A 25,956-nucleotide genomic window follows, 5' to 3' on the forward strand; every position below is an offset into this window, starting at 1 on the left:
GACAAACCCACCTGAGGGGCAGCTTGTGCTCTCCAAGAACTTCAACATCTTTTTTTTTTTTTTTTTTTGTAGAGACAGAGTTTCACTTTATTGCCCTCGGTAGAGTGCCATGGCCTCACACAGCTCACAGCAACCTCCAACTCCTGGGCTTAGGCGATTCTCTTGCCTCAGCCTCCCGAGTAGCTGGGACTACAGGCGCCCGCCACAACGCCCGGCTATTTTTTTTGTTGTTGCAGTTTGGCTGGGCTGGGTTTGAACCCGCCACCCTCGGTATATGGGGCCGGCGCCCTGCTCACTGAGCCACAGGTGCCGCCCCTCAACATCTTTTTTGATGGAGATCAAAGTCTGCTAAAGGCAGCACATGATCCTAGACTGGAGGCTAGATCTGAGAAGAAACACATCATAAAGGATGTTATGAAATCAGTTGGTGAAATTTGAATACGGACTGGATGTTAGCTAATACCAGGGTATCATGGTAAACTTCCTGATTTTGCTCATCATACTGTGTTTTTGTAGGAGAAGGCATTTGGTCTGGGGAGCCTGAAGGGTGACACAGTCTGTAACTTATCCTCCAATAGTTCATAAAAAATAACTACCCTGTTTTCCCGAATATAAGGCAGTGTCTTATTTTAAGGTGTGCTCCCAAAGATGCGCTAGGTCTTATTTTCAGGGGACATCTTATCCTTCCTGTAAGTAGGTCTTATTTTCAGAGGATGTCTTATTTTTGGGGAAACAGGGTATATAGAAGCTGGGCATAGTGGCTCAGACCTGTAATCCTAGCACTCTGGGAGGACCAGGCAGGTGGATTGTTTGAGCTCAGGAGTTTGAAACCAGCCTGAGCAAGAGCAAGACCCTGTCTCTACCAAAAATAAAAAACTGAGGCAAGAGGACTGCTTGAGCCCAAGAGTATGAGGTTGCTGTGAGCTATGATGCCACTGGCTCTCTACCCAGGGTGACAGAGTGAAACACTACCTCAATAACAACACAAAAAACTATATAGAAACAGAGAAAGCAAATGTCAGAAAATATTAAAAGATAAATCCAGGTGGACAGAAATACAGTGGGGAAGGGGATGGACCAAGTGTGGTGGAGGGGGTCAGCGTGTTCCACAGGGTGGAAAGTTGGTTCCTGGGCAGAGCCCTGTGGGTGAAGGAAGGAGCTGGGAGGAAACCTGTGGGAAGAGCATCCCAGGCAGAGGGAATAGGCCCTGAGGTGAGTGTGTGCCTGGGCAGGATCAGCAAGAAAGCCAGTGGGAAGGCAGGGGCTGTGTACTATGGACAATGAGGGGCAGAGAAGCACCTCACTAGATATTAACCTGTTTTATAAACAAAAAATAGATTTAGAGTAGGAAAAGGTTTGCGTTTTACCCAAAGTCACCTAATAAGCAAATGTTAATTTTAGTAATAAACATCAATTTTCATGGTTGCTGGGATCTGATCCAGCCTGATGCGGTACCAGGGGATAGGGGGTGGTGAATGCAAAGCTTTGGCCAAAGAGGCCTCTGGAGGTTTGTCTTGGAGCGGGCTGGGAGTTGTTCTCATATCTGAAGAGCTATCAAGGGGAAAACAGAGATAATCCTGAGGGTAGAAAGCAGCTCTAGTGTAGAAAGAAGCTCTACTTATTAAAGCTCAGGGAAGGGTGACTTTCGGTTGTCTGGTATCATGAATGGACACCCTTGTCCAACAGTCAAGCAGGCCGCCTCAAAAGGTAGTAAACCTAGTGGAGTGACAGTTCTTTCCATTTGCCAGGGATGTTACAGAAGAAATATTTCTTCTGGCCTAGAAGATTTCTCTGCAAGCTCTCAGACCTTGATGATTTCTCTGCAGGCTCTCAGACCTGGAAGATTTCAAATGGCCCAGGCAAGGATTTCTGCCAAAATATCTTTGGCAGGAGATTATTTTTGACCCAAATGTTTTCATGCTGCAAGTCTGGCTTCTTGCTTTTCACAGAGGGAGAGTGGTAGGGAGTGGGGGAAGGTAAGGGTGGATTGCATCAGTTCTGGTGTGACCTCTGATGTTTGCCTTTCTTTGTTCCCAGATAAAGCAAACATAAAAATTCATTTTCTTGGCTTAATAAAACAACAGGAGTGACCAGTGGGCCAGCAGAACACTGGGGCTTTGGTGAAGTGGAATGTGGACGTGTGTTGGGGTAGAAGGTAATGTTAGCTAGAAGCCCACCTGCTGTGGAGCTCCCTGGAAATTATTCTGACTCCAGCAGGTCCCGAATAGACAGTCTGAGCTGCGAAAGGCTCCTGACACCTGTAACAGTGATCAGAGGATCAAAGAACCAGCCTGTCTATCCACCCCTGGTGGTGGCCAATGTTTCTCATGGGGGTCAGTTCTGGGGTAATGAATTTTTTTTATTTTTCTTGAGACAGAATCTCATTCTGTTGGTCATACTACAGTGCCATGACTTCAGCTTAGCTCACAACAACCTCAAACTCCTGGGCTCAAGCCTCCCGCTTCAGCCTCTTGAGTAACTGGGACTACAGGCACCCAATACAAAGCTCAGCTAATTTTTTCTATTTTTAGTAGAGATGGGGTTTCACTCTCGCTCAGGCTGGTCTCAAATTCTTGAGCTCAAACGATTTACCTGTCTTGGCCTCCTAGAGTGCTAGGATTGCAGGTGGGAGCCTCCATGTGTGGCCCTTGGGTAATGAGTTTTATTAACTTGTATCTACTTTTTACTTTTGAGAAAAATGATCTGTCATAGAGCTAGTGCATTCTTCAAAGCCAGCGTCCTTTCTGTCTCCTCAATCTGCCTACTTGGTCCTAACACTATGGTGAAGATTGGGCTGTCCAGTATGAGGAAAGCAGCTGACATAACGTAAGTCCTGCCTAGGCTCCAGCAAGCTGGTGACTAAGCACATCTTGGACCCTGTGCGTGTCCTTCCCCATATTATGTAACCCGCAGCTACAAAAGGGCTTTTCTTGGGACCCAACCATCTAAACTATTCTCTCCCATTTGCCTCTTCCATCACAGATCCATAGCGCGCTAGTGTTTCTCTCAATTCCTGAAGTCCGTCTATGGCTGCTCCATCTCCTGGCCTTTGCACACGCCATCCCCCCTCCTTCCTAGTCTGCCCTGTCCCGACACTGGGCATGTCTGGCACCTTCCCTAAATATTCTAAGGCAGTGTCCCCACTATACCGTTCGACCTAGTCCCCAGTTTTTCCCATCGTAGTACTTATTCAAATTATAATTCTTTATTCACGTCTTTGTCTTTTATGCCCAGCGAAGGCAAAGACTTTGTGTCGCTCCTTACAGACTCCTCAGCACACAGACGCGTTCAGCAAATACTCTCAAGTGAAAGAACGAAGAAAAGAGCCAGGGAAGGAGGGGTCTTTTGCTGAGCGAAACAGCCTGGAGGCGGGGGGCTGCCGGCTGCGAACCGCCAGCACAGCCGCCGGGCGAAATAGAATTTCAGAGCCGGGCGGGGAGAGGTGGGTGTGGTCTGGGCCAAAGTCTAAGTCCGCAGGGGACTGCTTGTAAAGCTACTTATATCCACGATCCGCGGCTGCTGGCCTCTAGCCCCTCCGCCGCCGGCCAAGGACAGGGACACTAGGTCAGTTGAGGGGTCGGGTACAGAGGCTGGGGACTAAAGGGACGGAGCGGGAAGCCGCATGGCCGCCTCAGAACCCGCAGGCTGTGTCGCGAAAGACACTGGGATTTGTAGTTCTCAGCTCCTTAAGACGCTGTCGCGAGTCCGAGAAATGTGACGCTTCTCGGGGACGGGGAACTACATTTCCCAGAAGGCCGGGAGAAGTTGGGGTCACCAGGAAAGCGCCCCGGCCAGCTGCGCTTCCCCGACACTATGGGGCCGGTTCAGGTGGCCAGTGGCTGCACGAGGAACCCGCGTGGTCCCTCCTGAGGCGCCCCCGCCCCCGGGTGAAAGGATCTGGGGCCCGGGGAGCCGAGCCTATGCCCAGCTCGGTGGCCGGGCCCGACTGCTGCGGAGGCCCCGGCAATATTGATTTCAGTAAGGTACTGCTCCGCCAGGGTGCTGTGGAAACGGGGAGACCGAGAAGGCAAATGGGTTTTGCGGGCCAGCACCGCCTCCAACGACGGTGGGCGGGGACACCCGTTACCAGGCAACAGGGCAGGGCGTGGTAAGGGGCGGGGCGGCGTGTGCAGAGCGTGGGCTGGTGTGGAAACCTCTTACTGCGTTTGGCCCGGAAAGAGGGGGTCCTAGAAGTAGGCTGTATGTGTGCGTCTGTGAGAATGTGTGTCTCTGTGATTTTGTGTGTCTGGGATCTTATGTGTGAATTTCTGGGATGGTGTGGTCAGAATTGCTCTGAGAGTGTGTGTGACCTCGAGTATGAATGTGACTGAGCGTGTGCATGCATATTTGGGAGTGTGTTGTGCGGATGGAGAGAGCGTGTGGACGTGGAGCCCGGGATCCGGGCTCCTCCACTGGCTGGCCCTGAGCAAGCTGCAGCCCACCACCCACTGCTGCCTCAGATGGGTGGGATGGGCCTTGTGGCTTGAGGACCTGGCTGCCTGCAAAAGTCACTTTCCAGGCATCTCCCCAGGCTTCCAGTTCCAGTGGATTTTGCTCTCTTCTGCACTTTCCCTTCTTGTCAAAGCTCCTGCTTAGATTCTTCATCCACTTTTTTCATCACCCACTTTTCATGGAGTCAGAAAGATAGAACATCTCTGCCTGAGGCAGCCTCTAATCCATTTCATTCATTCCCTTATTTACTCCTGGTTACATTTATTCATTCACTGATACAGTCCCGGGTGTCAGGAGAGTTAGGGGTCTGTTCTCACTAAGCTTTTAACTACTGAGGGAGGAGATAGGCCTGGAAATATAGATCTCTGAAGGGATTCAACTTTCATTGTTTTAGAGTGACTGGTGGCCAGGTGGGATTAAAATCTCAACCTCTAAGGGAGGTGACCTGACAGCTGAGTGATAAACCAGTAAGGCAAGATTCCCCAGTACTTAGGCCTTGAGGGGGATAAGCAGATAAGGCTGGCAGCTGGCCCCAAAGGAGTGCAGCACAAAGTGAGGTTGACTGAGTGGGTGTGCAGCAGAAGACAGGAAGATTGTTCTTATTTTAGTAAACTTCTCAGTGAAGTACAACATCTGCTCAGATGAGTGATGGGTCTCTTGTGTACAGCTCCTGCCTTTCACCACCCACATGAACCTATCTGTGATAACTACCCGGATCAAGATAGTAGGTCACCACAGCCCCAGGGCTGCCCCTGGAGGACATATGGGCAATGGCCATAGGAGCATCTCTCCTCCCACATGGGCAATGGCAGAGCTGTGGGTCATGTTTCCCACTGCTGTGAATCACAGGTGGAAAGGGCACCAGAAATGCCAGGTCTGGCTTAGGGGTAAGATGCTTCCTGGAGAGAAAAGTCCTTGTGGAAGGGTGGGTCGCTTGTAACTCTGGGATGGAGGAACTTGGAGCCACGACAGAATGCAAGGGGCATTGTCCCCCAAGTTCCAGCTAGGAAGCCTGCCCAAGGGCAGTTAAAGCAAGGCCTATGTTCTAGCCTCAGAAGCAAGAGTGAGAGGCTCAGCCAGTGAGCAGGGTTAAGGGGGTGTGTTTCTACTTTCCCTCCAGAGCTTGATGGTGCTGTGCAGCTGGAGAGAGCTGGAGCTGGGGGCCAGGTCAGGGTGACCCTTGTTGACTAACATTCTGTTTTCCTACTGCTGCCCTTGGTGCAGTTAAGCTTCCTGTCGTCAAGGGATTCTTCTTAAAACAAAACAAAAGGCACAACATACAGCATTAAGTGTTGGTTTTAATGTGAGAGCTCTCTTCCCTCCTGAATCCAAAAGCTCTGTTTTTTTTTTGGGAGGGGGGACACATTAAAATTTGCTTTAATACTTCTTTGGGGAAAAAAATATCACACTTTTAGTGAATGAACAAGAAACATTTTTACGCTATTATTTTTATCTACCATGCCATGAATTCATAGGGAAGAGGTTCTAGTAGCTCAGGGAGGCACCTTGCTATTGAATGTGACAAAGGGTTGATTGACTTTTGAATTCATGAGAAATAGGTTCTAGCACCTGTATCACTGTTACATGGGGTCTATTGGTTATCCTGTGTGCTATGCTGTACACCTGTTATGCCATGAGCTCATGGGGAATAAATAGGTTCTTGCACCTAAAAACATGGGTCCACTAGTACTCCTGTGTGCTATGTTATATGCTTATTATGCCATGAATTCATAGGGTATGGGTTCCAGGAGCTCAGGCTCCTTTCCGTTAGTTCTCACAAAGTGGGCTTCTCTGGGTGGCGCAGGCTGGCGCTTCAGTTGAACCCAGGTACCTTTCTCTTTGGCTTCCTACTTTTTCTGATCATTTTCCTTCACACATTTCAGGAAGCTATCTCGGCTCTTAGAGTGCTTAATATGCTTAATATGAACATTAATCCTCTTGGCAAGGATCTTGCCCTTGTTTGTTTACAACAATGCCAGCGGCATGCTGGGTAACATTGTAGACTCTTCCAGTTTTGCCATAGTGACATTTGTGTGGCATGCCTTTTTGAACAGTACCCATTCCCTTGATGTCTATAATGTCACCTTTCTTATAGATTCGCATATATGTGGCCAAAGGAACAACTCCATGTTTTCTAAAAGGCCTAGAGAACATGTATTGGGTGCCTCTCCTTTCTCCCTTTGTATTTGTCATTTTGGTGAATTACTGGAAGATGGCGTCTCCAGATGAAATCCAAAAGCTCTGGTTTTAAAATATGTTAGTCTCAGGGAGACTTCTGACTTGGGTCTTCCCCTTAGCCAGAAGCTCTGGTCATTTTTACTCCTGTATTCCTTTCTGTCTAATTAAATCCTGTCTTACTACTGGAAAAAAAAATGTTAGTCCCTGGCCCAAGAGAGTTTCAAGGTTTTTCTCCACCTTGTAGACATCTAAATTTCAGAATCTAGAGTGCAAGTCCTGTGTTGTCTAATGGAAACATTGTGTGTCACATAGGTAATTTAAACTTTTCTATTTGCCACATTAAATTAGTCAAAAGAGGCTGGGCGTGGTGGCTCATGCCTGTAATCCTACAACTCTGGGAGGTGGAGGTGGGAGAATCTCTTGAGCTCAGAAGTTTGAGACCAGCCTGGGCAAGAGCAAGACCTCATGTCTACTAAAAATAGAAAAATTAGCTGGACATTGTGGTGGGTAGCTGTAGTCCCAGCTACTTGGGAGGCTGAGGCAGGAGGATTGCTTGAACCCAGGAATTTGAGGTTGCTGTGAGCTAGGTTGATAGGAGGGTACTCTACCCAGGGTGACAGAGTGAGAGTCTGTCAAAAAAAAAAAAATAGTAAAAAGAAAGGGAAAATAGAAAGAAACAAAAAATAATTTTTCTTTTTTTTTGGAGATAGAGTCTCACTTTGTCACCCTTGGTAGAGTGCTGTAGTATCATAACTCACAGCAACCTCAAACTCTTGGGCTTAAGTGATCCTCTTGCCTCAGCCTCCTGAGTAGCTGGGAATACAGGCGCTGGCCACAATGCCTGGCTATTTTTTTGAGACAGGGTCTTGCTCTTGCTCAGGTTTGTCTTGAACATATGAGCTCAGGGCAATCCGCCCCACCTGCCTTAGCCTCCCAAGTGTTGGGATTACAGGCATGAGTCACTGTGCCTAGCCCCATAAAAGATAATTTTAACAAAATATTTTATTATTATCAATATGTGGATCTGAAGTATAATTTCATCCTGTGGCTCTCCACAGGAGAAATTAGTATAGTATACCTGTGGCTGGTATACTATATTTATTGAACATTGCCACTGCTGGGTGCCTTGCCTTCACCCAGCTCTTTTCTGGGCCTGCTTCAGCTGGTCTGGAATCTTGTTTTTGTTTTTGACTTAAAAGTATGACCCACTGGAGCAAGGAGTATGCCTGCTGTAGCCTCATTGACCAAGACTTTTCTTGCCTCTCTGTGGCCTCCCTGGTATGGGATTCTGGAGCCTCGCTCCTCAACTGGGCAGCTGTATGAAGCAAGCTGGCTGGCAGGTGGATGGGCACAGGGTCTGTGACTTGCTGTCCACAGGCAGGGGCACCTTCAGCAGTCAGAAGATGGCTCCAGGGGACCTAGGGTTGCTGGCTTCTTGGAGCACCCAGACTGGCAGAGCACATTGAGGTCCCCAAGACCCACAGTCCATGCAGCCCCCTTTCAAGTACAGGTGTCAGGTCCCTCTTCCACAGGGACTCACTCTCAGGTGAGCAGATAGCCAATGATGTCACTAATTTCGTATAGGTGTTGATAAGTACATTTCAGTTTCTTGGTGTGTAGAGGGGATAGTAATGGGACTGTGGTGAAGACTAGGATGAGATGGGAGTGGAGAGTGCAGCTCCCCAGAGGATGTCTTCAAGAGGCAAAGCCCCTGTGTTCGGGAAGCTGATAGACCAGATGGGGGACAGATCTCTCTGGTTGCAGGGTTCCCGGGCAATGTGGATAGTAAACCACTGGAGGTGAAACCCCATGGCAGATACCGGGTGTCTTAACTGTCTTTCAGAGAAGGATGCTTGCCTGCTACACAAAAATGTTTTTAGAAATCTTTCTATTTTATCACCTTAGTTAAACATCAGGCTATTATATTAGATGACTTGTTTTGTGATGTTTTCAAGGACCTCAATTTTGTCTTTCATAATTTTTGAATCAGTTAACACTGACCAGGGGCTCAGGCTTATGGTAACATTGGACTAGACATGCAAACTCTTGGATTGTGTTTCCTCTGCTTCTGCTGACACGAGGGTACGGTTTTTCCTCCCGGGGCTGTTAATAGGGTGAATTACATTAATGTTTTGAATGTTGAACCAGCTCTGAATTTCTGGGGTGACTCCCACTTGGTGTATTCTCCTTTGTATATTTTTCGGGATTTGATTTGCCATTATTTTCATTGAGGATTTTTATGGCTAATTTTTTATGAGGAATATCGGTTTACAGTTTTCTCATATAATGTCCTTGTGTGGTTTTAAAGTTTAGGTAATGCTGACTTCATAAAGTGAGTTGGGAAGTGTTCCCTCCCTCCTGTATGTATACAATGGAGCTGGTGGGTTGGAACCTGGCCTGGGCTCGCTAAACACCAGTGACAACTACAACCGAAAAATAGCTGGGCATTGTGGTGGGCACCTGTAGTCCCAGCTACTTGGGAGGCTGAGGCAAGAAAATCACTTAAGCCCAAGAGTTGAAGGTTGCTGTGAGCTGTGATGCCACAGCACTCTACTGAGGACAACATAGTGAGACTCTGTCTCAAAAAAAAAAAGTTGTTAAATTTGTGGTCATAAGGTTGTTCATAGTATTCCCTTACATTTTTAATGTTTGTGAGGCCAGTAGAAAGGCCCTCTCACTTCTGATATTGGTAATTTGTGTCTTCTCTGTTTCTTGATCAATGTGGCTAGAGGTTTATCAATTTTATTGAAATAAAATTTTTCTTCGAGTGTGATCTTTTCTTTTTTTCAATTTGATTGACTTTTGCTCTTACCTTTAATTTTTTTACTCCTGCCTGCATTGAGTTTAATTTCTTTTTCTTATTTCTTTTTTTTCCTTTTTCTAATTTCTTAAGGGCAAAGCTTATATTACTGATTTCACCTGTTCTTTATCACCAGTGTAAGCGTAGTCCTGCTTTGCCAGAGTCCCACTGTTCTTGTTATGTTCTCACTCTTATTCACTTCGAAGTGCTTTCTAATTTCCCTTGACTTTTCCTGTTTAATCCATGTATATATTCTTTAAGAATGTCTGTCACTGATTTCTAGTTTAATTCTGTGCCAGTTCAAGAACTTACTTTGTGTGCTTTTGTTCTTTTAAGGTTTGTTTTACGGCCCCCCCAAAGGTGGCCTACTTAGTGACTATTCCACGTACATGTAAGAACAATGTGCAATCTGCTGTTTTCTGCAAATGTCAGTTAGATACAGTTGGTTGATGGCGTTTTTCAGGCCAGCTCTGTCTTTACTGATTTTCTGCCTACTTTTTCTATCAACTTCTGACAGGACAGTGTTGAGGACCCTAATTAGAACTGTGAATTTGTCTATTTCACTTTTTAGTTCTGTCAGCTTTTGCTGCATGTTTTGGCCTAACTTTTTAATCTGAAAGGTGGTTCACCTCACAGGGATGTTGTAGGGATTAGTGGCATGGTCTTAATGGCCGGCATCTATCCAGCTCTGCTGTGCCTCATACACCATGCCAGGTGATCTCTGTCTATTATCTCATTTCATCCTCCTGTGGAGAAGGTGCCACCATCATTCCCACTTCACAAACTGGGAGCCAAAGCTTGGAGTTGAGGTGAATCGCCCAAGGTTACACGGGCATCTCTGTCTGTCCCAGAGTGGCACTGGCCATCTAACTGTTCCTGTCTGCTGCACCCTGTGTTTAGATCCGTATGCTCAGCCACACAGCCTGTGGGTTCTGTCCTGGGCTCTGAGAGGTGAAAGGGAAGAAAAAGGTGTGATGTTCAGGACTGAGCAGGGGAATGCTAGTAGGTGACCCATGGTAGAGGAAACCAAGTGGGAAACACACGAGTCATCTGAGTTTCCTGCACACGGCACAGGACTTGTGTGCTGACTGATGAAGGAACGAGGGAGGGGGTGACTCCACCTGCCTAAAAGGCCAGTTTGGGTTGCTGTGGGATTTAGAAACACTTCCAAGCAATGTTTCTTTCCAAAAATTGTGTTCTGCCATTTGTTATATTAGAGATCATTGTCCCCTTGTGCCATTCAAAGATGGTCTGTGCTGTCCAGGGGTTGCCTGGCCTCCAGTTCCAGCATCAGGGTCGGTGTCCCCTCTCTGGCTCTTTGCTAGGGTGAGCATCTTCCTGGGAGGGCTCTTCCAGAAAGTGAGAGGATGAGATGGGCCTTTATTAGTTGATATTAAGCAAGCAGAGTAAAGAGATAGGCCACCTCAGTGGTAGCCCTGTGCACCTGCACTTTTACACTTGGCCTCATCTCTGTCTGGAGGATGACATGGGGATCAGTCTCATTAACCATCCCCCCTCCCCATTCCACTGGAGGGAAACCTGGGTTTGCCATGGCCCCCCCAGGGTGGAGAAGCTCTGCTCCCAGCCCAGTGTGGCTACCAAAACCCAGGGTCCTGCAGAGCCAGGTGGCCCTGAGTGTAGAAAAAATAGGGTCTGGAAGCTGCTTCCTTGGCTCCTCCCAGAAAGTGAGCAGCTTAGGGGAAAAAGATTTGGCACATTTTACTCATGTCTTTGTGCTAGGCATGAGGCTCTAACCATTAGAGCCAAAGTTGCCCCAGATGAATGTTGCCCACATCAGCTGATGATGCCAGGCCTAGCGCAGCTCTGGGAGGGGTAGGGGCTATGATCCCAAGGCAGACTGTGGAGTGGGGGTGGGGCCTGCAGGACCCTGTCCCCTCTCCAGCCACCCCTAGTCCCTGTCCTCCTACCGTTTGGTGTGTGTGGCTTGCGATCGATGTGACTTTGCCTCTCCAGGCCTGCTGTTTGTTTGGGTGTCACAATGTGACATGCACCTAGGTCCTGTTGACCTGCTGCAGCTCATTCTCTGACAGAGAACGTTGCTCCCAGGAGTCCTTACATCCCTCAGTGCAGTGAAGATGCTCTATGAGCCTCTTCCTTACCAACTCTTTGGGGTGCCAGTAGCTGAGCCCATTCATCGGTGACCCTGTGACCCATGTGGTTCCTGGAGCTCAGCAGTTTCCTGCTGGTTGTGGTGGGTAACTCCTCTCCCTCAGTCAGATTCTGAGGCCTCTGCAGCCTGTAGCCTTGGGGGGCAGATTCCATTCCTAGGATTACTGGGAAGCTGAAAGCCAATTCTGCCATGTGAATGAGGCTGGGGTTGGGGGTGGGAACCCCTTCAGCCAAGGCGACCCCCAGGCGTGCAGGTTCCCCAGGAGATTTGACCCTGAGAGGCAGAACCAGGTGTGAGGCCTCAGGAGCTGCTCTGCTCTTGTGGGACGTGATTTTTGTTTCTTTTCTGCTGATAAAATTCCAGGAGGAAGGTCTGTGCTCCTGAAAGGTTTTAGATGATGATAGCAGTCAGGAGGGGACCCTCATGTCTCTCAGGTGGGGAGCAGGGCACGGGTAGGGGTTTGACTCTGCCACGTGGAGTCCTCTCTGAGTGTCAGTCATTCTTTCCTGCTAAGCAACTTCTCCAGGCAACACAAACCCAACACAAACCCTCCTCAAGGGGCCGGTTACCTGATGGGTCCCTGCCCTCCCTGAGACAGGTTGACCCGAGGGCACTGGGACCTGGGAGAAGGAGGACTGAGGGGGCCTACTTCTAGTTTTGACCAGTTCAACCCTAGCTGGGAGCCCCGGAGGATGTCTATTCCTGCCACGTTCAGCCAATGTCAGTAACTCTTTCACTGCCTCAGTTTCCCTTTCACCTCAGCTCCCACAAAAGATGAAAGGAGCTTATTCCTTGGTCCCTTTGTGAGTGTTCAGGGTCCAGAAGCACTAGTTTGTATCCTTGCCTGCTGGGGCGGGGTTCGGGGTCTCCATCTAGGTCCACTTCTTCGGGGCAGAGGCTGGCTCTGCTCCCCACTGCCTGGGCTCCCAAGGCTATGCTCCTATCTGCAAAGTAGGACTTTTCTTTTAGGGTGGCTGAGAGAATTGCAAGAGACAAGGTCTGAGGTCTCTGGTAACTAGCAGCAGGGAAGCCCTTAGGCCAGGTCCTGTTGTTTGTCTCAGGCCCCCCCCACCCCCCCAAGGGCCTCCTGAGTGGATGCTGTGCATTTGAGTTGAATTCTTCAGTCTTTTAAAGACTGAAAAGGGCAGTGTTTCCCCCAGGGTGCTGGGGAAATAGGGGAGAGTTCCCTAGCAGATCTTTCCATCCTTTAGTATCATTTTCTGGGAGAGAAATGTACCCCCTGCAATGACCTTAGGTGTGGGTGGAATGAGAGTCTGAGGTATGCTCTGCTGGTGCCCACACTCCACTGAACCCTGGTCTCTGCTTCTTCCCAGTAGGGCCCCACTTCACTCCCCAAGCTACTCCCTTTTGGGTAGTTTGAAGGTTTTCTACGCCATGACCTCTCTTGCTTCCCCCTTTCCCAGCTGGTGGGACTCTGTCCTCTGTCACTCCCTCCCTCCCCTCTTGGCTCAGGGTCAGGGGCCTGCTAGCCCCGGTGGCAGGAGCCCAGTGTCCAGGGCAAAGCCCTGGGCTACCTGGGACAGAGGGCTTGCCCAGGAAGTCTCAGGCACACCAGGGAGCTGGTCACTTTCACACGCGGCACACTAGTCTGGGCCGCCACTGACTGCCACAGGCCAAAACCAAGCCAGCAATTGTCGTACTAGGCTGGTCTGCCGCCAACTCCATAGGCCAAGACTGAGTGGGCTGTGTGCTTGGCTGGAGCCTGGCATAGGTCCCTCAGCACCTGGGATTGGTAGAGTCCCAAGGGTCCCCTGGGAGGCACCATCAACTTTGGGTGGGTCATAACCCTCGGTTAGCCACTGGCCTCCCTCTGCTTGTCTGTAAAAGGAAGGTGGTGACAATGGCTGGGTCCGCCCCTTGGAGTTTGTGGGAGACTCTTGGTGTTACCAGACAAAGAGAGTCCAGCTGCCTTTCACTGTCCAACCAATATGCAGAGATAGGGATTAGGTTTGAACAAGCTTTATTGTCAGAAGGCCAGCAGTTCTGGAGAACAAGGAGAGAAGTCTCTCAATTCTGATCTGCCTCAGTTACAATCCATATATCTATATATAGATATGGATATGTTATTTTTTTAAATTTCAGGTTAATATGAAGGTACAATTCGGTTACAATGTTTGTGTTTGTTGGGTAAATTCCCTATTGTAGTTAAGTTTGTTGTACACCCATATATTGTGCCCATTAGATGGGAGCATACCAATCCCCCTCCCTCCTCCTGGCCCCGCCTCCATTTCCTCCCAACTTGAATTGAATTGAATTTTTCTCTTGTGTGGACATGTATTAGTATTGAATACATTGGATACTTGCTTTTTTATAATTTTTATAATGAAATACAAGGAAACCAACCTAGAAAATTTTAACTTTATCTGATAGGAAGTAACATCCAAGTAGTCTCCCTTCTGAAAATGCAAAATGTTTAACAACATATCTAAGAGAATCACCAAAGTAACCTTTACTCTACCGATATCACAGTCACGACCTCCTCAGAGTCTCCTGAGATAAACACCCTCACAACCATGGTGAAACCTTAACTAGATAATCAGGGGATGGGGTGGGAAAGAATGTGAGCTCAGCCAGCTGGGTCAACTGCACTGCTTCAGCCCAGCTTCTTAGAACCCCGTCTTGTGGGCTGCTGTTCTGGCTTCATCAGGAGAGAAGACGTTTTACTTTTCTTCTCTTTCTGCTTAGTGCGCCCACTGCACAGCCCAACTGCTGCTTGTTTTGATCCCTTACTGTGTTGATGGGCCAGAGAATGTGGGAATACAGTTCTGGCTTAGAAGGAGGTGGTCTCCTGCAAAACTCACCTTGAAAAGATGTTTTGGCTCAATAAAATCTTTGTGGAATTGCCACATAAACTCCTGTGGGAACCGTCATTTTAAAAACTGGCACATAGGACTGTCTGTGACAATTCAGGGGGTAGTTCCTGTTATCCTGTCCTAGGAGCTGTAGGGAGGCTGGCTGACGGGGCTGGTGCTTGGAGTAGCTGAGTGAGGAGAGTGGTGTCTGTGGGATTGAGGGTGACAGATTCCTTTTAGACCCTGACACACACCCTCTACCTAGCTGCACGCCTCAGGGGCTCAACTTCACGCTGACAGGGCCCCCCAGACTGACCACCTGGTTCCTAGGAAACTTGGGAAGCTCTGCCTGCTTCCTGGTTGGCCATCTCTCCTGCCAGTGACTGTAGAGCATTGTTTGATTTCTCCGCCTAAAAGGTACTATGAGAATACGTATTTATGAAGCACAGAATCTGGTAGGCTGGTAAATCAGGGCCCTGGGGCTTTGCAAGAGGGCCTGTGTGTGTGTGTGTGTGTGTGTGTGTGTAAGAGGTCTGAGGGATCTTTTGGTTGTGGCCAGTCTGGCTCCCCACCTGCTTGCAGAGTCCCCACAGGGCTGCTGTAATTCTCTGCCTGCTTCCAAAGCCAGACTGGAGGAGACCAGAGTCCCCAGAGTGCCTTAGAGACAACCTCTAAGTCCTTAGGTCTTACTCATGATGAAATGAGGACCACGTTCACTCACCCGGGGTTTACTTTTCATGCAAGGCAGTGGGGTGGGCACGGGAGACACAAAGAACCATGAAAAATGGTCCCTAGCCTAAAAGAGCTGTTACGAGACAGGGATGGCTAACTAGGTGACTGTGGGCATGTAGTAAGGACGCAGGTGAGAGGTCATGGGGAGAGGTAGGGGAGCTGCTCCAGCTGGGTCCTGCAGGATGAATGAGTTTGCCAGTGGAGTGCAGGGAGAAAGGGTATTTCAGATATGTGCAGAAGCCTAAGTGAAAGCATTTATGTGGGTGATTGGGATGAGGCGGAAAGGGAAGCTGGTGAGAGACCACCAGGCTGTGGAAGGTCTGCCCTTCGAAGCAGATGTGACTCCCCCTATTGGAGTGCTGGGCTGGGGGACCTGTGTGTGCATAGGTGAGGCCTGGTGTGCAGGACAGCCAGCAGGTGAGGCTGCACAGGGAGAGGTCTGTTTGAAGGCTGGAGGTTCTTTTTTGTGCCCTGGGGGAGCGAGTGGAGTAAGTGGTTGTGTACAAGGGCGAAAGACAGAAAGGATGATTGGTAATGGGATGATGGAATAAGATGGGGAGTGGCTGCGGCTTGGCAAGGTTTTGGCTGGGGGTTCAGTAGGGAACCAGGAGGTAGGAGGCTAGTCTGCTGTTCACATCAACACAACTGACAATGACGGGATGTGGCCAGCTTGCTCTCCCTTCCCCACTAGCCTGCCTCTGGATGGGACCTTGCATTCATGAGTTGCTTATAAAGGTTATCATCAAACTGAAGATAAGACTGGCTGGGCTGGGTGACCTCTGGGCAGATCTGGAGCATCTTTTCTCCTGTACCCTCTCCCCCAAAAGTGGTAGACAAAAGCACTCTTTGAAAAAAATTTACTATATCTGCAAATGAAAAAAACAAAATGTCATCAGAGTAGGCCTTATGAGAAAAATCACAGCTCTGCTGTACTTTACATTTATTTTACAATTTAGCATTATTTTTATTTTATACAGCATGTGGAGGGACACCACAATATTTTTCAGTGCATTTTATAAGCAATATTTATAAAACCTTCTGAAATGGAAAATAAAGATAAGTTTAGAGAGGAATACAAGGACTCAATAAATACTACCTGAACTTGTCAGAGGTGCCTCTTCTTTTTTAAAGAAAGAAATAAATGTTGAAAGTGTTGTAGGGGTGAGGGGAAACTTGCTCTTTCCCCTGGAAGTTCACTGAAAGATCAACTCACAATTAAGGCAGATTAATGAAAGATATGCTTATTTCCAAATACCATGTGCAAGGGGAGAATCACTCGAGTGATTACCCGATGTGTCAATCAAGATAGATATTTTTATTTTATTTATTTATTTATTATTATTTTTTGATTTTTCTGAGACAGAATCTGAAGCTGTCACCCTGGGTAGAGTGCCGTGGTGTCATAGCTCACAGCAACCTCAAATTCCTGGGTTCAAGTGATTCTCTTGCCTCAGCCTCCCAAGTAGCTGGGACCACAGGTGGCTGTCACAATGCCCAGCTATTTTTTTTGTTGCAGTTCTCATTGTTCTTTTAGATGGCCCTGGCTGGTTCGAACCTGTCAGCCTCAGTGTATGTGGTTGGCGCCCTAACCACTGAGCTATGTATGGGCGCTGCCCAAGTTAGATAATTTTTTTTTTTTGTAGAGACAGAGTCTCACTGTACCACCACCCTCGGGAAGAGTGCCGTGGCGGCACATGGCTCACAGCAACCTCTAACTCTTGGGCTTACGCGATTCTGTTGCCTCAGCCTCCCGAGCAGCTGGGACTACAGGCGCCCGCCACAACGCCCAGCTATTTTTTGTTGCAGTTTGGCCGGGGCTGGGTTTGAACCTGCCACCCTCGACATATGGGGCCGGTGCCCTACTCACTGAGCCACAGGCGCCACCCCCAAGTTACATATTTTTATACACTCCTTTTAGAAGGGAGGGTATTGCTAGGGAGGAGGAATAGATCGGGGGAAACAGATTGGCCTGTGAATTAACTAGCATTCTTGATCTTCTTTCCTGCAACATACAGAGATAGCAGAAAAGGAAGAGACGTCAATTGTCCCCTTTGATCTCAAGGTCATTCGGGTTTATGCAGATAGAGGGAAAGCCTTTTCTGATGGCCAGTTAATCTCTGAGGGCCTTAATTCAAAACATTCTTTATACTAAGTAGTCATATGTTTGGGTGGAATTTCCTGAGCAACTTCAGTCGTCTTTTCCTATCCTCTCTGCCTTTAGAGGGAGGATCTCAGTGCAGGGAACTTTGCTCCCAGGGATATTTGAGAGTGTCTGGGGATTTCTTAATTGTCACACTGGGGTGGAGTTATCCCCTGTGGTGGGAGGCAGGTGGGCTGCTGCTGAATGCCCTGCGACGCTAAGGTGACCAGTGTCATGAGTTTGGTGTGTTACATTCTAGTCTTTTTCAAGTGAACATGTAGAGTATTTAATATACCTTGTTTTGCATTTTCCAAAAATGCATGCATAGGCTTCAAATCCTGCAGCTTGTTCCCATGTGGTGTTCTGCTCCCCCGAACATGGCATGCTATGGCACTGACCTTGTCCCTTTAGTATGGCTGAGTGGCGGGGGCAGGCCGTGTTTGCTTTCTGCATCCTCGGTGGTTTCTCATTGCTCCTGACTGTTCTCCCAGTTGTCAGAGTGGGTGGTTTGACCAGGGTGTGAGCACGCACCCCTTCAGCTCAGGAACATCCTGTGCAGGCTTTGGTGGGGAGAGGCCCACTCCACTGTTACAATTTGCCTCACCACTGAAGCTGAACATCTTCACTGGTGTTCTCTGGGCTCTCTAAGAACCCCCGTTCCCAAGGGTCCCAGTCACACTCAGGTCTGGTGTCTCTCCTTTTGTGGGTTCTGGGTGCCTGTCTTCAGAGGCATGTGTTCCTTGGCCAGCATCCACACACACTTGCTTCTGTGGCCGCCAGTCCTACCACCCTCCCGACAGGGACGACACAGCTGATTAGGTTTCAGCTTTTTATCTTCAGTTTTATGAGACTACACTGTAGTAACCTTTGCTGAACTTGTGTGTTCCTGAGCTTCCCAGTGTGTTCCCAGAGAGTAACTTTGTCTCCAAGTTCTAGGGGCTGGAGGTCCTGACCATCTGGGGGCGGACCTCCTGCTGATGCTGGCACTGTCCCCACAGGCAGACATCTGCATTATGACCCGGCTGCTGGGTTACGTGGACCCCTTGGATCCCAGCTTTGTGGCAGCTGTCCTCGCCATCGCTTTCAATCCACTCTTCTGGAACGTGGTAAGTGCCCTCACATGGGACGCTGTCCAGCTGGGAGTATCCCACCACTGGGTGAGTCCCATGTGTAGGGGAATCACCACCACCACAGGCTAGATAGACAGATAGCTCTGCTCTTCCCTCCTGCGTCTGGCGCTGGTTGCCCATGGAGTGCTAGATTCCTCCATCCTCTCCCTGGACTGCCTGGGACTGACGTCAGTATGGGACAGGTGTCACCGGAGCCTTCAGCAGAAAGGTCCCCCACCTCCTATAAGGCTGCTGTTGCTCCTTGCTCACATACCATGTCGACACTGCTGTCACCCGCCATCTTCTTGCTGGTGAAGTACACTGCCCAGGAATAGGGCTTTCTGCCACATCACACAGTCAAGGCATTTGCTTGTGAATCACCCCAGTTTGTGCTGTGGGCTTCCCATGTGGGCTTCTTGCAAAGCAGCTTGCTCACACCTGGCACCGGGGTGTGCATGGGTTAGAACACACCGACAGGGACTGCAAGCAGGAGAGGCCAGAGTGTCCCCAGCTTGGTGATGGGCACAGGGAACACTTGGCAGCCTGTGCTCATTGTTGCGGGGGGAGTGGGCTCTGGACCCTTTGAGGAAGGTGTGGGAGGCCATAGCGCCTGCTGCCGCTCTCCCTGAGGTACACCCTTGTGCCCAGGACTGAGGTGAAGCCCTTGGGGTTCTGGCCCAGTGTGCCCAGGCTTCTCTGGTGCACTGCTGCAGAGCTCAATGGCCCTGTGATCACCCTTGAGGCTAATCTGCAGAATAAGGCCAAGATCAGCGTCAGCAACACTCTGTTCCAGCCTGTTTTCATTTAAGGTGAGCCCTTGGTCTCAGGACAGAACAGGACATGTTTTTTATCTGGTTTATGTCTTGGGTCTTTTCTTTATCTGGGGAGAGAGGTGGTGGGTGGGGGTGGGCCCGCTCATCTCATAGAGGCCATGTGCCAAGGAATGTGCTGTCCCTGCTGTCCTGAACATGTGGGGCCTACCCTCATACCTGGGGACTACAGAGGAGGGGACTGCAGAGAGGGAGGTTGTGTGTCCAAACACAGGCCTCCTGTCACTCCATGCCCCCAAGAAGCCCTGGCCTCTGGGTGTGTGGCCAGGCTGGGAAGCACCTGTGCTCTCAGCCACGCTGGCTTGCGGCAACATTGACTTCCCTGCACTGCTTCCCCAGCCAGGGCTGCATCCAGGGCTTTCGTCTCGCTCCCCACTGCCAGCCTGTGCACCTCCCTCCCACTGTGCACATGCCCTATATGTCAGAAAGGTAAAGAGGGTGTGTGTGAGAGAGACTGCAGAATGGCCCTGAAGATGTCCATCTCCTGGTCACTGGCACCTGTGAAGCTCCCCTTGTGGTGATTTGTTTCAGCACACACACAAAAGGTCTTTGCTGGTGTGATGAAGCTGAGGCTGCCCGGGTTATCCAGGTGGGCCCTGAATGCTGTCACGTGTCCTCACAAGAAAAGGGAGGCGGGGAGATTTGATAACACAGACGAAGTGACCATGTGACCCCAGGCAGATGCTGGAGTGAGGAGGCCACAAGCCAAGGAAGGTCACCAGCTTCCTTGAGGCTGGGAACATTCTCTCCCAGAGCCTGGGGAGGGGTGTGACCTGCTGATGCCTGCTTTTGTCCCAGTGATAACTGCTCTTGGATTTCTGGTTTTCAGAACTGTGTGAGAGAATACATTTCTGTTGTTTTAACCCCCTAAATTTGTGGTAATTTATGATAGCAGCCACAGGAACCAAGACCAGGGCATTCAAAGGCCACAGATTCCTGTGGGGAGAGATGGCAGGGTTGCTCACGGGTGCTGGAGTGTGCTGAGTTCTCTCCTGCCCATAGCCCTGCAGCTGCTGGGACCCTGTCTTCTGCTCCCTGCAGGCCTGGCCTTGGCCAGCACATGGGTCTGCCCACGGAGGTCCCGGGGACACTTGTCTTTATGCAAAGCTCATGTTGGCCTCCAGCTGAGTGTTTTTGTGCACTTCATTCTGAAGCCTGGCCACGGCCGATGGGGACTTCCAAAACTGGGAGAAAATGTAGTGAGATGTGGGAGACTGGCAATTGAGCCTGTGTCTTTGTCACAAGGGTTTGTTTGGGCTCAGCGCCCATAGGGCAGTGGTTAGGGCGCCAGCCCCATGCACCCAGGATGGTGAGTTCAAACCCAGTCCGGGCCTGCTAAACCACAATGACAACTACAACAACAACAACAAAAAAATAGCTGGGCATTGTGGCGGGCTTCTGTTGTCCCAGGTACTCGGGAGGCCGAGGCAAGAGAATTGCTTAAGACCAGGAGTTGGAGGTTGCTGTGAGCTAGGACACCATGGTACTCTACTGAGGGTGACATAGTGAGACTCTGTCTCAAAAAAAAAAAGAACACAAAAACTAAAAAGAAGAAAAACAAGGGTTTGTTTGGTCATAAGTTTTCAATTTGTCTCATTTTGAAAGTATTCACTGGAACTGTCTGTGGTCATTAGTAGGGAAGAGAGTGAGCTTTTCAAAATCATTTCAGAAGGAAAAGCTACAGGAATGCATTGTGGTTCAGTGGGCTGTGGTGAGGGCAGGGCATGCGGGGGCGGGGTGGAGGAGGGTCTGGGCCCAGCTGTGTGCTGCTGGGGACAGGAAGCCCAGCCTGAGCGGCAGGAAAGCATGCACCTGCGGAAGCTCTTGGGGAACATTTATTACATTTTAGTAATTGGCAGTGCTGTTGTCCCTTGATGTCTGCAGGGAATTAGTTCCAGGACCCCTGGGGATACCAGAATCAGTGGATGCTTAAGTCCCTGATAGAAAATGGCGTAGTATTTGCACATAACTGATGCACATCCTTCTGTATACTTTAAATCATTTCTAGATCACTGATACTCAAGACAGTGCTAATGCTATGTCAACATGCTGTATTTTTTCTTCTTTGCATTTATAGTTTTGCTGAATGGAGAGTGTGGAGCCTGTGGCAGAGGGGTGGGCCATGTCTGCTGGCACTCACTGTGCTCAGGTGCCCTGCCTGCTGCGCTGTGGTGTGTCAGTGCCTACACGGCACATGCTGTTCCTGTCCTCCTTGGGGCTGGCAGAGGTTCATTCACTCATTCTTCAAGTATGTTTTGGCAGCCTACTGTGCAGGCTCTGGCCTGGCGCTCTGGGTGGGCCACATGTGAGCATGCAGCACTGGGTTGGTGACCAGAAGGGAGGGCAAGAGGGTGCTCTGGGAACGCCTCCCTGGTGGGCGACCTTTGACCAGAAACCTGACTCTCTCGCATAGGAAGGGCCTCAGGTGTCTAAAGAAGAGAATTCTTAGAGGAAGAAGCAAGTACAAAAGTCTTTGGGTAAGAGTATCTTCCTTGATTTCAAAGGACAGTTATAGGCTGGAGACTGGCAGAGGGGGAATGGAGGGGCAGGAAGAAGAGGTGGCTGGGGTCGGTGGTGCAGGCTGTACAGGCTGCCCCTGTGATGGGCTGTGAGCCGGGAGCCACTGCAGGAGGGGCATGGTCTGGATCTGGGCCAGGTTTTCAAGGTTACTGCACTGAGGACAGAGGAGAGAAGGCAGGGGCAGGGCTGGAGGTCAGCATAGCAGGTGCCCAAGGTGGTGGCTGGATTGGAGCCCCCTGGAGGTGGGAGGAGTGGTCAGGAAGAGCTGAGAGGCCCATGAGAGGTGACATGTCATAGGTGCTGAGAGTGAGCCCCTCCTACGCTTCTTTTTGTCAGAGCCCTGGTTCCTCCTTACAGCTCCTCTTCCTTGCCCAGCCACAAGGAGGCTTCTGCCTTCTCTTTTGGGGTCTTTAGGGGAACATTATGTGGCCGACATTGCTCAACCTGGAAAGTGGCTCCCTGCGTACCATGCCGCTCTTCCAGCCTGGAAAGTGGCTCCTTGCATCCCACACTGCTCTTCTAGCTTGGAAAGTGGCTCCATGAACGCCATGCTGCTCTTCCAGCCTCTTCTGCTGTTCTTATGAATTCCTTTCCTCTGCCTGTTGTCCACTTATTGGACAGGCGCTCACTGAGAACCTACTATGTGCAGGCATTGTACGCGTGCTTGGAAAGCCACTGAATGGTTTCTGTCCTCCTAGAGCACAGATAATGTTTGTAATGAAACTCAGGATACAAAAACCAGGTGCTACAGAGGGACTGACAGAGGTCAGACTCCAGGAGCTTGGGTCTAAGCACTGTGGCCCCACCTGTGGGGTCCTGGGCCAAGGCTCCATGATTTGCTATTCCTTTCCTGTCTCCCTGAAGAAGGCCGCCTCTTTAGGGGCCAGGGCAGAGGTCCAGCCTTGCAGCCTTGTGGCCTTGAGTCCCTTCTCTCCCCTGCCTCTGTGCTTGCAGACTCCACGTCTTAACATGGCCCCAACTGGGCTGCAGACCTTCTGCTGTCAGCCAGAGCTGCCTATAGCCAGACTTGTGCTGTCCTCTGTGGCCACTCCTGGGGGCTGTGCTCAGAGGCCTCACACTTTCTATAAGGAGATGGGAGCTCTTTGCTTGGCCCTGAATGCTTTCCTGCAGGTGCCCTCTCACTTTGCTCTTTACCATTCCTGTCCTGCCCTTCTCTGGGTGATCTGGTCTCTTGTCTAGGACTCCACGGTAGCCTCGTCAGGCCTCCTCCCTGCCCTGTTCTCTCTGGGTAAGGGCTGCTGACATCTGGGGCCATCCTGTGCCCTGCGTGATGTCCAACAATCTCCCTGCCCCCTCCCCACTGCCCACTAGGTGTCAGCAGTATCCCGAACCCAGGTAGTCCAAGCTGCTTGCATACATCGCTAGATGTCCCCCAATGGACACAGTTTGCCCAGGTTGTCTGAGTGGTTACTGTGTGTGGCCTGTGTTCCCTGAGGGGTACAGCTCACCACCCTGGGTCACCGTTTGCTCCATGCTGTTAGACAGAGAATCCCAATAGGGTTGAAGTGGGTGCCCATTTTGCTCCTGTACCCCCAGCCCAGCGTTGAGATGTGCTCTGGGTAGGATAGCAGCTGTTGGCCAACCTTTTGTGTTGAGGAGGGTAGAGCATTTCTGCATATCAGTGCTTGGTGGCAGTGCCATGCTTGCAGAGGCAGGCATCCAGGCACTGTCCATGGGCTGTGTGAATGCTGACTGGGCTCTTGACTGGTTTTCTGCTGTGGCATCCGGTGGTCAAGGCTCATCCACATTCATGACCTGTACGTACGCATACCCTGACTTTGTGAAAAGAAAAGGAACCACCGGGAAGTAAAATGCAGTGTCCATTTGTAGCAAGCTCCATGATTCCTGGCTCCCCGGTAAAGCTGGGCAAGGTGCCCTGTGTCACTCCCAGATCTCCATGTCTTGGCTCCTGAGCAAGTCAGAGCAGCCTTGAGCTCTGCTTTTGTTCACAAAGTAAACTGTGCACACACTTGACTTTCTTAATTCTTGTTGAAGACCAGTTACTTGTAACAAATCCCAGAACTGCTGGAGACAGACTGGTGTGTGTGGACAGCACGGCTAACCTAGAGGGGTTTCTAGGCAGGCTGTCCTGGCTGATTTACCTGCCTTGTTGGGACTCTGTGGGAGGGAAGGGTGTTGTCAGGAGTCCTGCCAGGACAGCAGGACTAACAGGACAAGCCAGACTCCTCCAACCTTGGGAGGGTGCTTCCCAGGGACCTCTGCCCCTTATAATCCCAGCACAGCCCTCCCGCTTCCTCTTCTCCCCTAGTGCCCGACCTCACCCACAGGCCTTCACTCTGGGAAACCCAATGCCCATCTGCAGGTTCTGTGGAAGTCTCTCCCCTTAAAGTCCCCTCTCCACAGTGCTGCTGCCTGTGAACTGACCCAGTGAGGAGGAGGTGAGATTGCCATTAGTGACTGGATAGCGCCTGTATGTGTGCTCATGGGGGATGGTGTTTGTTGGGTCATGCTGACAGGCATCCCAGTTCTCATGGCCCCACCAAATCACAGCCCTCACCTTGACCCTGCTGAGGACTCCTGTGTCTGTGTCAGAATGCTGACCTGTCTCATGGGCCAGAGAGAGACTTAACCTCAGAGTCCTGCATCTCTGGAAGTTTCCAGAGACCTGGGCAGACCAGGACAGTGGTCACCCTCATCTCGAGAGCTAGTTGGGGAAGAGGCGGCTTTTCCTCTCTGGGGTTGGAAGTCTGCTCTCTGTGCTGGGCCTACACTTTCCACAGTAGGGAGTATGTGATGTGCTAGAGTCTGGATCCTGGAGCCCCTGGGCTGGTGGCAGCTGGATGGTAGTTGGCACTGTGAGCAAGGTGAGGTGGGCTACTACTGGCTCCCGGGAGGGGGTGGAGGTGACAAGAGGGAGGAGGAGGTGACAGCAGGGAGGAGGAGGTGACAGGAGAGAGGAGGAGATGGCATGAGGGTGGAGGAGGTGACAGGAGAGAACAGGAGGTGACAGGAGAAAGGAGGAGGTGACAGGAGGGAGGAGGAGGTGACAGGAGGGAGGAGGAGATGGCATGGAGGGTGGAGGAAGTGACAGGAGAAAACAGGAGGTGACAGGAGAAAGGAGGAGGTGACAGGAGAGAACAGGAGGTGGCAGGAGGGAGGAGGAGATGGCATGGAGGGTGGAGGAGGTGACATGAGGGAGGAGGAGGTGACAGGAGGGAGGAGATGACAGGAGAAGACAGGAGGGAGGAGGAGGTGACAGGAGAAAGGAGGAGGTGACAGGAGAAAGGAGGAGGTGACAGGAGAGAACAGGAGTTGGCAGGAGGGAGGAGGAGGTGACAGCAGGGAGGAGGTGACAGGAGAAAGGAGGAGGTGACAGGAGAGAGGAGGAGGTGACAGGAGAGAGGAGGAGGTGACAGGAGAGAGGAGAAGATGGCATGGAGGGTGGAGGAGGTGACAGGAGAGAGGAGGAGGTGACAGGAGGGAGGAGGAGGTGATAGGAGGGAGGAGGAGGTGACAGGAGAGAGGAGGAGATGGCAGGAGAGAGGAGGAGGTGACATTAGGGAGGAGGTGACAGGAGAGAGGAGGAGGTGACAGGAGCGAGGAGGAGATGGCAGGAGAGAGGAGGAGGTGACATTAGGGAGGAGGTGACAGGAGAGAGGAGGAGGTGACAGGAGAGAGGAGAAGATGGCATGGAGGGTGGAGGAGGTGACAGGAGAGAGGAGGAGGTGACAGGAGGGAGGAGGAGAGAGGAGGAGGTGACAGGAGGGAGGAGGTGACAGGAGAGAGGAGGAGGTGACATTAGGGAGGAGGTGACAGGAGAAAGGAGGAGGTGAGAGGAAGGAGGAGGAGGTGACAGGAGGGAGGAGGAGGTGACAGGAGAGAGGAGGAGGTGACAGGAGAGAGGAGGAGGTGACAGGAGAGAGGAGGAGGTGACAGGAGGGAGGAGGAGGTGACAGGAGAGAGGAGGAGATGGCATGGAGGGTGGAGGAGGTGACAGGAGAGAGGAGGAGGTGACAGGAGGGAGGAGGAGGTGACAGGAGAGAGGAGGAGATGGCATGGAGGGTGGAGGAGGTGACAGAGAGGAGGAGGTGACAGGAGGGAGGAGGAGGTGACAGGAGAGAGGAGGAGGTGACATTAGGGAGGAGGTGACAGGAGAAAGGAGGAGGTGATAGGAGGGAGGAGGAGGTGACAGGAGAGAGGAGGAGGTGACAGGAGGGAGGAGGAGGTGATAGGAGAGAGGAGGAGGTGACATTAGGGAGGAGGTGACAG

At 50.6% G+C, this 25,956-nt stretch overlaps 1 protein-coding gene across 4 annotated transcripts in view; it reads left to right on the plus strand.

The window, feature by feature from the left end:
- Positions 1 to 2,110: 2,110 nt before the first annotated feature.
- PEMT (phosphatidylethanolamine N-methyltransferase) overlaps positions 2,111 to 25,956 on the plus strand; it is a 76,884-nt gene continuing 53,038 nt past the window's right edge. The window contains exons 1-2 of one of the 4 annotated variants that reach the window (XM_053568461.1): positions 2,111 to 2,155; positions 18,245 to 18,352. In XM_053568461.1, the coding sequence (XP_053424436.1) occupies positions 18,260 to 18,352 (93 nt within the window). In that variant the 5' untranslated portion in view covers positions 2,111 to 2,155; positions 18,245 to 18,259. Of the gene's footprint in view, positions 2,156 to 3,429; positions 3,565 to 3,793; positions 3,984 to 11,467; positions 11,643 to 18,244; positions 18,353 to 25,956 lie in introns of those variants that run through there. The other 3 variants (XM_053568460.1, XM_053568458.1, XM_053568459.1) reach the window with 3 other exon arrangements.

This window comes from Nycticebus coucang, chromosome 18 (genome assembly GCF_027406575.1).
Source record: "Nycticebus coucang isolate mNycCou1 chromosome 18, mNycCou1.pri, whole genome shotgun sequence".
NCBI classification, from domain to species: domain Eukaryota; kingdom Metazoa; phylum Chordata; class Mammalia; order Primates; family Lorisidae; genus Nycticebus; species Nycticebus coucang.